At 35.7% G+C, this 12,409-nt stretch overlaps 1 protein-coding gene across 2 annotated transcripts in view; it reads left to right on the top strand.

The window, feature by feature from the left end:
- Positions 1-12,181, top strand: part of znf516 (zinc finger protein 516) — a 98,842-nt gene extending 86,661 nt beyond the window's left edge. The window contains exon 6 of one of the 2 annotated variants that reach the window (XM_051872799.1): positions 11,975-12,181. In XM_051872799.1, the coding sequence (XP_051728759.1) occupies positions 11,975-12,044 (70 nt within the window). In that variant the 3' untranslated portion in view covers positions 12,045-12,181. Of the gene's footprint in view, positions 1-11,593; positions 11,858-11,974 lie in introns of those variants that run through there. The other variant, XM_051872800.1, reaches the window with a different exon arrangement.
- Positions 12,182-12,409: the final 228 nt, after the last annotated feature.

The following is a 12,409-nucleotide window of genomic DNA, read 5'->3' as shown; positions in this document are numbered from 1 at the left end:
TGGAGCTAGCAACACCAAAGTCATAGACATTATTGTTATTTTTAAGTAAAACAAAATTTATAAAAAACTGTTTTCGCTCATTGAAATACGGAGAAATAAGATATAACAATTATGTGAAAAACTTAAAAACTTAAATTAGCTGAAATAAAAATGTTTTTGTTCATTGAAATACAGGGAAATAAAATATAAAAATTATGTGAAAAACTTAAAAACTTAAATTAGCTGAAATAAAAATAAGTTTTAGTTGAAGTACCTAAATTACTGAAAATAGAACTAAAATAAAAATTAAAGCTAAAAAGAAATATAAAAAAACTAATAAAAATGACAAAAGTATATAACAAAATTAATAAAACGTAAAATGAAAATGAAACATTTTTAAAAATACAAGATAATTAAAAATATTAATAAATACTATAATAATATATAAATAATAAAATAGCACTGTTACCAGAGAACTTATAAGCTGCTAAAATGTATGCCTTGACTACAATATAAGTCACTTTTTTCATTAAAAAAAAAAATCTGTAGAATGCATATTTTGCCTATGAGCATCTACACTACACTTTATTGTTGTCATATGCTTTCAGTGAAATATTTTATAGACCTAGTTTTATAGTCGACATATCCTGACACATCACGCAAACTTCACTGCGGCCACCCACTGTAAACAGTCTAGAACCGCGGCTGATCGTGCCTGGTTAAGACACTGTGTTACTGTAGAGTTGCAGTAGTCAGTACATATAATCACCTGGAGGAAGAGACGAGAAGACAAGAGGTCTGAGACAACTGCATCCACAGCCAACTTTGTGTATATGTGTTTGTGTGAGAGTGTGTGTAAGAGACAGAGAGTTTAATTGTCCCCTGCTTGTCCTAATTTGACACACGCTGGCATGTGTGGGTGAGTAGTGTGTGTGTGTGCGCTACAAGTTACCGTTCACTCCTCACTTCCCCGCAGTCTTCCCATAAGCCCCTGTGTACGAGCGCTGACTGACACACCTTACAGGCCTAATGGAGGGCTGGCAGAAGAAGATGGCAGCTCTCAGAGACTGCCAGGGGGATCTGCCGCAGGCAAACACAGCTTCATACACCACCCTCTGAGGAAGCGAGAGAGATAGAAATAAATATATCAGCTCCACGTAAACAGTCAAACAGGCAGGCTCACACTTCCCTGGTCTCCTTCGCACACACTCAAACGCTCACTGTAGTGCCGGTGAAGTCTGTAGCATCTAAAACACTATGTAGAGAGTTTCTTATGCTTCCACTGAAGAAAAGGCAGTAAAAAACGGCTCTGCATAAAATCTCCCTACAAAATCTTATTTAGTCTAATCGTTCAGATTAGAAGACATACAGATTTAAGTTTTTTAGTATTTCCCTTCTGGGAAAATTGTACTGAAACACATCTGATGGGTTTATCCAAAATGTTTGTTTTTACTTATGATTAGCAATAGCAAATGGCAGATCATGTTCATGGCTGTGATGTAAAGCTAAGGCTATTGGCTCTCAAAGTTGGGATGAAATGGAAATTCACCCTATTTATTTTCTAAATGTATGTTATTTATCTCATTGTAAACGATTTAAGTGTACATGTTTCATTTTTTAAATTTAGTTTTGATTTGGTCATTTTTAATCAAAATGTCCTAACTCACAGTTATGACAGTCGTCCTACATTTGTTTTCTTATAATCCTTTTCAGATGTGCATCACAATAGGGAAGCAAAGATATGTCACTACTTCAATTTTATTGTGACTTTAAATATGTAAACATCCTGTTTGAATAAGAAAAGTGTCAACACAAGAAAGACAACCGCACTTTCTTGGGGTCTTGCAGGTCTCAAAAAGAGTAATGTTAGAAGCCGATGTGCAATATAATGCCTTTACCAAACAAAGAAAGTATCTCCTTAATTTAAAATGTAAAACAAAACTAGACTGATACCCCGCTCCGACATAAGCACCATTTCCGTGGATCCAGGATCTGTAATTCGTACTTCAGCACAGTTACTCAGCAGCTCTCCGGTGACCTCCATTACTCCACGGACTCCAAGGATCAGTATCATGATGTAAAGTCATCTGTACCTGTAGTGGTAAAAAAATATTACATCAATTTCTATATTTGTTTTATGTTTTTATCTAAAAGCAAATTACAATACATTTTTTATGACGAGGACGGTCTCTATGGAGCAAGTTGGGGTTAAGTACTTTGCTCAAGGGCACAATGGTGGCCTCTCACAAATTGTCGCCTCTGGGGTTCAAACCAACAATCTTTTAGTTACCAACCCAGATTTTTCTCTTTTCCTTATTTTAGACCTTCAAAAAGGAGTTTTTTAAGGTTCTTTAAAGGAACAGTTCACCTAAAAATCATTTGCTCCAAACCTGACTTTCTTTCTTCTGTGGAACACAATTTGAGCAATGTCTCCGCTGTCCATATAAAAGTCCAAGTTCCAAATTGTCCAAAAATAAATTTAGCATAAAAGTAATCAATACATATTAAAGTGTAAGCGGTCATTTCACTCTCAAATCAAATCACTGATCAGCTCATGTAAACGGAGCCCAAATCAAATATGACACGGCAGCAACATCAAACCTCATTGGTTCTTGCATGTCACGTGAATTAACGGCATGACGTCATGACACAAGCGTCGATGCTATTGATGTGTTACCATATTCGATTTTAGCTCTATATACATGAATTGATCAATGGCTTTATTTGATAAATAAAGATAAATGCACAAACACATAAAACCCAGAAGCAAACAGCTAGGCGATGAATCCAACTCAACTCAGATTGTTTAATCACTAAAGCACACTATACCTAATTAGGGAGGAATTGTCTGCATTTATAAGGTGATATAAGATATGTCTGATTGCAAATCAATCATGAAGAAACGTTGGCACGTTCAGTTTTACGGTCATTGCGCATTATGCCCTGCAAGGGTTCGGTTTAATTGTAGCAGAGTCAGGTATATTAAAGAATAATAGGATGAGAGAAGGATCGGTGTGTTTAAGATTTGCCGACACCTCAAGACAGTCATGCACTAACTACACATCTCCTTTCTCTCCTGTTCCCTCAAAGTATTGATCGGTCTGTCTGTTCTTAATGGTCCTGTTAAACACAGTCACCAGCCACTTTAGTGTGCCTAGGCCCACTTAGCAATAAAGCTCTCGGAGCTCTCTTTAAAACCGCCGCTGAGACAGGAGGGAGGCTCAGGGTCACTTGGACAGAGAAGCACTGACTTTATCCCACACCTGGTTCGAATGGAAACGGGGACAGGTGTGGAAAGCGTTTGTCGAGAGTCATGTGAGATTTTCTCTGCTAAGTCGGTTTTGGGTTAAATGGATTAGGAGGGCACTTGAGGTTCTGAGAAATTCTGCCTTGTTTTTGTGTTCTTGTATGCATTCCCTCACATTTTAGTGCACACACACACACAAGAATCAATCAAAGCTGCCTTTGACTGACGTATTGATCGGGTTGCATCTAAACTCTCCCTCTTTCTCCTCTGATCTCTTGCTTTTTGTCTATCTCTGTGTGTCCTTAAGTAAATTCCCTTGAATTCTGAGAAGGACAGAGGTGTTAGTTCAAGCAATTCAATGCCGATTCGCTAAGACAGACCAGATCAACAAAATCACACTCCTTTTCTCACAATCTCTCAATAGTTTCTCATAAACTGTAATGCAATCTCATAGACTCCAAACACATGGAAGGAAAAAAAAACCTGCACAGGATATCCATAGCAAAGACAACATTATATATATTATATATATATATATATATATTTTTTTTTTTTTTTTTTTTTTAAGAGGCGTAAATGGAAAAAATGTCAAAGTGCCAAGTAATAACAGCACAGATGATGCCATTTATATTTCAGAGTAAATTATTTACCTTAACTGGTTATGGGCTTTTATTCATGTGATATCAATATATACAGTGTACACTACCATTTAACCAGTGTACGCTCACCAAGGCTGCATTTATTTGATCAAAAATAAAATAGTTATATTGTGAAATATTATTACAATTTAAAACAACCATTTTCTATTTGAATATACATTATTTCTAAATATAATTTATTCCTGTGATGGTAAAGCAAAATTTTCAGCAGCCATAACTCTAGTCTTCAGTGTCACATGATCGTTCTGAAATCAATCTGATTGGGTGATTTCAAAACTCTGCTTCATGAAGCTTCGAAGCTTTATGAATCTTTTGTTTTGAATCAGTGGTTTGGAGCGTGAATCAAACTGTTGAAAGTTCGAAACACTGAATTCGAAACAAAAGATTCATAAAGCTTCGAAGCTTCACGAAGCAGTGTTTTGAAATCGCCCATCACTAGATATTGTTGAATAAAGTCGTTATTTTGTGTGTTTTTTTTGGCACACAAAAAGTATTTTCATCGCTTTATAATATTAAGGTTGAACCACTGTAGTCACATGAACTGTTTTGAATATGTTTTTAGTACCTTTCTGGGCACTGAAAAAGGCCATCGGATTTTATCAAAAATATCTTAATTTGTGTTCCGAAGATGAACAAAGGTCTTATGGGTGTGGAACAACATGAGGGTGAATAATTAATAACAGAATTTTCATTTTTGGGTGAACTAACCCTTTAATGCATCCTTGCTGAATAAAAGTATTATTTTCTTCCAACAAAATCACCCCCAGACATTTGAATAGTAGTGTACATATATTAAAGCGCATTTAAAAAGAGGAGAAACATCTGAAACAAAGTGGAAGCTTAAAGGAAACATAACTGAGAACTCCATTACATCTCCTCAGCCATGAAAGAGCAAAACAATTTTCCGCTGGGAATGACTGAATATTGTTTAACGTCTTTCAGAAAGGTTTCACTTTGGTTTGTTGCTTCGCAAATAATCATACACGTCATATGAATGTAGTCCGTAGGGCAAACAACATCATAGCCCATTTCAGAAAGCAGATCTTGACCATGCCCTGGAGGATTGAAAGGCCGGCCAATCAGGAAACGACACAAAACTCACACAACAGTTGTACATACAAAAGGACAAGATAATTCCACTGCAAAAGCGAGCATGTTTCTAAAGATCTCTTTCTCCAGAGCCAAATCTCCTCATCTGGCAGGATGGTAGCTCAGTACTCTTCAATTACACTTTATCTCAGTACTGCACTTTAAAGAGAGAGAAAATCAGAGAGCGAGACAGAGAAAGAGAGCGTGACTGCAAATTGCGCAAAGAAGTGGAAATCGGGAGAAAGAAAAAGAGAGAACATGTTCTGAAGCAAACAACTGTGTTTGCAGTACATTTAGAACAATGCTCTTATGGGACTCCGAGTCGTTAGTAAACGGAGTTGCCTTTTATTAGTTGAATGATATAAAACATGACAAAACAGCTACTCAGAGAGGATCCGCAATTCATACACTCCCACTGGGATTTCTATATAGGCCATGAGCTCTCCTCTCTCCCATTTAGAGGAGAGAGAAAGAGAACGAGAGAGAGATCCAAGAACAAACGGAGTGCAAGAAAAGAGGATAGAGGGAGCATGAACGAGAGAGCGCAAATGAACAAGAGCACAGATGGAAAGAAAAACATGATACAGAGAGAGAAGAGAGAGGAAGAAGAGAGAGTACACTAAAAATCCTGTTAAATATACAGTAAAAAAAAAAAAATATATATATATATATATATATATATATATATATGACGACAATGTTTCAGTCATTAAAAGGCAGCATTATGAATTAAAGTTGATCAAAATTGGCCTTTCCTTTAATAAACATTTGGACAGCATTGTGTTAATAAAATGATAAAAATCATGCAATGTAATGTAAAATGTAAAAATGTACACTACCGTTCAAAAGTTTGAAGTAAGATTATTTTTTTAAGACATTAATACTTTTATTCAGCAATGGTGCTTTAAATTCATTCAAAAGTAACAGTAAATAATTTTACAGTGTTACAAAAGATTTATATTTCAAATAAATGCTGTTCTTTTGAACTTTCTATTCATCAAAGTTTCCACGGTTTCCACTAAAATATTAAGCAGCACAACTGTTTTCAATATTGATTATAATAAATGCTTCTTGAGTACCAAATCAGCCAATTAGAATGATTTCTGAAGGATCATGTGACACTGAAGACTGGAGTAATGATGCTGAAAATTCAGCTTTGCAATCACAGGAATAAATTACATTTTAAAACAAATGAAAATAGAAAACAGTTCTTTTAAATTGTAATAATATTTCACAATATTGTAGTTTTTACTGTACCTGTATCTTGGTGAGCATGAGAGACTTTTTTCAAAAGTATAACTGATAACTGAAGTAATAAACATAACCAAGAAAAGTCTTATGCATCACATTTATTTTGGTGCCTAACAATTTGCAAGTTCGCATATGTATTCACTTATTATTTTCTTGTTAAATATAAAATAGATTTACAGTTAACAAATTAACAGGTTTTTATATTAAGCACATTTACATTATCTTACCAATAAAATTACTAAAAATGTGTTACAGTGATAGCAGACGAAGCAGATATAGAATATATTCATAGTAGCAAGAGAGAGGAAAAAAAGGAGAGATACTAGTCTACGTGAATTAGATAGAATGAGACAGAGACAGAGACAGAGAGAGAAAGTAAACGAATGTTAGTAAAACTCTCCGGTGTGTATTAATAGTAAGACCGGAGTCCCATGAGCACAGGTTTCAAGCGACAACGCTGAGGCAATATAGGACTCAGGGCAGACTATAAAGTAACACAATCCCATAATAAGTCCAGTGAGGCATTACTATGCATGGTGATGAGTGAATTGTGTGCCTCCTTCACGTGTTGAAAATCAAACAGGGGCTCATCTTAAAGGGATAGTTCACCCAAAAATGAAAATTCTGTCATCATTTATTCACCCTCAAGTAGTTCCAAACCTGTATGAATTTCTTTGTTTTGATGAACACAAAGGGAGATATTTGGAAGAATGTCAAACAGATCTCGCCCCCCATTTACTACTAGGAATGCACTGATACTATTTTTTAAGGGCCGAGTACGAGTACCGATACTTTTTTTCTGGTACTCGCCGATACTGATACCGATGCCTACACATTTTTTAATTTCTCTCTCTTTTTTTTTTTTTGGTGATGTTGCAGTTTTCCAAGCACAACACAGTGAGACTAATGAATGCAGGACAGCTTCTTTATTATTGCTCTAATGAAAAATAATAATTTTTATGTGCTTGTCACAAACTTAAACAACAAACATTTCAGTGTCCAATAACCTTCAAAGGGCATAATTACCAATATATATAATTGTTGTAATATAAAAAGAAATTTACAAATTATAAACAATACAACAAATACTATAGAGGTACAAATTAAATAAGCTTGTTTTTCAGATACAGCAGGTTTATTTACCATGTATACATTTATTTAACATCTTTTGTTGTTTTATTAACATTAATGACAAATATAGGATACGGTCCCTTTAAGACCAAATCCATGGATACTGACCTGTTTTAACCAAATGTTAATGTCGACTCAAGCCATAACCGACTGTATTTACGCAAGATACTCCACACGATGGACATTTTGACAACTATGTGTGCATTTGACCATTCAGGCGCAAGGAGAACTGATCGCGTGCTGTCTGAGAGAACTGGGATCGCGCGCAAGAAAGAGAGAGAGCGCGCACGCGAGAGAGAGAGCACTTCTGGTCTGTGTCATTCAGCACGATTCCGCCTATCCCGCCTTCACTAATCGATAACGAATTGTGATTGAAAGCATGCAGTTCGCAATGTGTCGGTTGTCATCATTAATTTTGAAGTATTTCCACACCCCTGAGGCTGACATTGTTTCTGCTGCTGCCGCCGGTGTCTCTGTGCACGGAAAATTCTGTCAGTTACGTAATGCAAGGTATCGGTCTTTGGTATCGGGGGTATTTTTACGAGTACGAGTACAAGTACACGAGCTTGGTATCGGGCCCGATACTGATACTGGTATCGGTGCATCCCTATTTACTACCATAGTAGGAAAAATAAATACTATGGTAGTCAATGGGGGGCGAGATCTGTTTGGTTACTGACATTCTTCCAAATATCTTCCTTCCTGTGTTCAGCAGCAGAAAGAAATTCAAACAGGTTTGGAACTACTTGAGGGTGAGTAAATGACAGAATTTTCATTTTTGGGTGAACTATCCCTTTAAGAGAAAGACTGAGCTACAGTCCTAACTAATAGATTAACTTCAAAATGTTATAATTGTTGTATGTTAACTATTTAATGTTAGAACTACAAGTAATGTTTTAATTTTGTAAAATTAATTATATAAAAAATTATTTAATTGACTCCCCCTGAGCTACAGACAACACACCTTGCCAAATCAGACACAACTTTTTCACTTGGGGAGTCTTAGGGTAGCAACAATATATTGACTTTTAACACTTTTTTCTATTCAATGCCTTAACTCATCTGCCAAAATAATGTAACATCTCAGCGAGTATTGCATGGCTCTAATCACCCTGTCTGGGTGTATTTTGTAATAATAACCGAATGACTGTACATTATGCCTTACATAAATTGAACTTTCATTATATTAAATTATTATTGAAGCCTCAAATGACACCAACAACATGACAAAAAAATCTATGAAACGGCTTTGTCCAAATGATGTTTCCTGACAAACGGTTTCATTGCATGAAACTTGAATGTATAGTCACCGCAGGCCAGTGATTTGATGGTCACACAACAGCGCAGCCAATCAGACTTTCCCTGATATTGACAGATCTCGCAATATCTGACAAAGTCACAGCAGAATATATACGATATTGTGTCTTGGTTCGACTGTCTGTAATGATTGTGTTTAACGCTGACGACAATAAAAACATGAGCAAGATGTTTACTGACAATTTCTGAAATGAACAGTGTCGCTTTAATTATTAATTAAAGCAAGGCAGTGACTGTCTGTGTGTGTGTGTGTGTGTGTGTGTGTGTGTGTGTGTGTGTGTGTGCTATTGTTCCCAGCAGTATGACGGGATCAATAAGCTCCGGATAATGATGTTGTCAGTAAATGATCAGACCGTCTCCAGGGCACACACAGCAAACACCATTAGTGACAATGACTGCAAACTACATCCTTTTGTATATATGTGTACGTGTGTGATATATGCACAATGAACAATGCACAGAATTGCACTGTTGTGTGTTTGAATGTATGTGTACTACATCAATACACTGGTTTAAATTATGTAAGGAATTCTAGCAGAGTATTTTAATCAAATTTGTGTCCTTAATAGTAAAAATTTTATAAAAGCAATACGACACCCGGCTGTGAATATATTGTGAATATATTTAATGGCTGAATGGGTTGCAGGCCATTTGCATCGACTGTATTTACAACATAGCACAGCCTCTCGAATCTTATTGCTTAATAGGTGTATAGCAAACACACAAGTACAGCTTTGGATAAGAAAACATCTTCTTAATGACAGCTAACTAGCTATTTGAAGATTGTACTTAGGAATTCAATAATTCCAAGGGCACTACAAATATCCCAATAAATAAACAAACAGGTGTTTTACAATACAATGTACTGCAAGTATGTGTCTCCTCCATCCTTCTCTTGTGCACTGTGCAGTAATGTAGATATACACGTACTGTATGTCCCCGGTGCAGTGATGTATGTGTGTCTGCTGACAGTAGATTTCTGTGGTAGTAATAAAGGTAGCCTGATTCGCAGAATAATTACCGTATGCAAATGCCCCTGATTTCAGTGCCAGTCTTTTATAGATGGCTGAGTGGAGCTGTTCATCAGAGAGTGAGATAGAGAGATAGAGAGAGGGAGAGAGAGAGAGAGAGAGAGATGTCAAGGGAGGTGGCGTTATTTACTTTTTAAACCATTTAGGATGACTGGACACAGAACAGTGTACTACAATGTGAATTACTAATACTTCAAGGAAGATTTAGAACAAACATGCTTCAATCTTCTTAATCAGTCTGGTATAAGACTTAAAATTAATTTTACATTTTTATCTTTCCTTTATAATAACAACAACAACAACAACAAAATAATAATATTAAAACTACAACTAGTCATATTATTCATATTTTTTAATATTAATATTATTATTTCTTGTTACACTAATTGTAGTAGTAATTGTTTATATTATTATTATTATTATTAATATTAATATTATTAATATTATTATTATTACTACTACTACTACTACTAATAATAATAATAATAATATAAACCAATTAAAATATGACTAGAGTCATATTATTATAATATTTATTAATATTAATATCCTTATTTATGGTTACACAAGTTGTAGTTTTAGTTGTTTATACTTATTATAAATAATAATAATAATAATTTAAACAAATTAAATTACAACTACAGTGATATTATTAATATTAATATCATTATTTCTGATTACACAAATCGTAGTTTTCGTTGTTTATACTATGACTATTATAAATAATAATAATAATAATAATAATAATACAACTAGTCATATTAATATAATTGCTTATTTATGGTTACATTACTTGTAGTTTTAGTTATTTATAGTTTGATTTTTGTGAACAACAACAATAAAATAAACAACTAAAACTACAACTAGAGTCATAGTAATAATATTTATTAAAATCATTAATTTATTTATGGTTACACTATAGTTGTAGTTTTAGTTGTTTTTATACTGATTTTGAATAATAAGATTTATAAATATCATTACTTATTAATGGTTACACTATAGTTGTAGTTTTAGTTGTTTATACGGATTGTGAATAATAATAATAATCATCATAATAATGATATATTGATACTAACAGACCTTGACAATGTCTTATGATAAATATCCAATATATTAAGTTACATAATGGTACTTTCTAAACACTCTAATACTCTCAGACTCACCAGTCCAACCCCTCTGCGCTGCAGTTTGGTTTGATCCGGTCCCGTAGAGTGGTAAACGGCATGAGGGCTGTTTCAATCCTCATCACTGAGCTGTTAATTAAAACTCCCTGATATACTGACCAGCGCTCCATGCCTCCCTCCTGACAGGAGTCCTCCTCCCCCTCTCCATTTCCATGAATTCGGAAGGGAAGATCATTTTGATTCTTTTGTCCTATTCAGAAAGACAAAGTGCTAAATGTGAGTACCATAGAATTGCTAATGCAAAAACAAGGGAATCTCTTTTTACTCTTATGTTTTTTTATCTTTTATTAATTTTAAAACTTCAGGCCTTTATGCGTGGATTTATTCAGACAGGACAGGTTGCTGTGAGCACTGCAGCCCTCGAGCTTGTGCACTCCGACTAGGACACACCTCTGAAATCTCTCTCGTTTTCAAAGTCTCTTTTTGTCTCATACCCTTCTGGAACGGAGAGGGTTATTGCAAGCGTTGCCAAAGGTTGCGTGACAGATGCCAATGTCGCCCACCGTGACAAACATGTCACACTCTGAATGCCTTTTCCTGTCCCCTGATAGAGCAGCTCTCACCTCTCAGAGAGGCAGAATGCACAAACTCAATCACGCATCACGTTCTTCCCCTTCCCTCATCAGTCTCTCCTCCTTTCTGTCTATATCTCCTCATCTTTTTATTTGTTACCTCTTCTATTTCTCTTCTTTAACTGCCCTCTAGACATGCTCCTGCTCAGATGAGGAAGATTTCTCATGAGGGACCTTATTAAAAAAGGCCTAGGTCTCTTCTGCTGAGAGGTTCGAGCGCAGCTAGCCAAGCATGCAAAGCCAATAGAGAAAAACACAAATGCCAAACAACACTTTGCAAATGATAGTCGGCAGTAATATAGCGGAGAGCACAAACAAAGAAAATAGAGAGATGTCAGCAGAGCTGAAGTATGTGAACACTGTCTTTTTTTGTTTCTGTTCCATGTCTGTTTGTAATTAATTTATATTTGAATCTGTATTCATATTGCTATATATGCATATTGCTGTTTTTGGCAAGTCACTTCCTTCAAAAATGTTGATTACCTACAAATGATGGATGCCTCTGTTTCCATAGGTCTTACCTACTGTCCTGCAATGTGAGTAGGGGAGAAAAAGGAGAAGAACAAAGAGAGAAAGAAAGATAGAGATTGAGGTACAGCGACACAGATAGAGAAAGAGACAACGATAGAGGAGTAGCGGAAGTTTGCTCTTGTGTCTGCTCTTGAAGAGGATGTGTCGCATTTGACAGCCTGCCGCAGAGCGCTTGAGCTCATCTCTCCTGACAGCCCGGCGTTCCCGTCCTCTTCCTCAGGTGCTACAGATGGAAAGCCTGAAAGAACGGAGACGACTTACAAGACAGTTTGGAAGGGAGCATCAATATTTCATCACAACTGCGTTTACACTCGCAAACAAACAAAAAAGATTGCATGTGGAACTTTCCTGCGGCGCTCCCTCCTCTCCGTCTTTGTGAGCTTCTTTCTTGTCTGAACATTTGCTTTCAGACAGGTAT

This window comes from Ctenopharyngodon idella, chromosome 19 (genome assembly GCF_019924925.1).
Source record: "Ctenopharyngodon idella isolate HZGC_01 chromosome 19, HZGC01, whole genome shotgun sequence".
Lineage (NCBI taxonomy): Eukaryota > Metazoa > Chordata > Actinopteri > Cypriniformes > Xenocyprididae > Ctenopharyngodon > Ctenopharyngodon idella.
The sequence above is the reverse complement of the archived record's forward strand: the minus strand, read 5'-3'. Positions and strand labels throughout refer to the sequence as shown.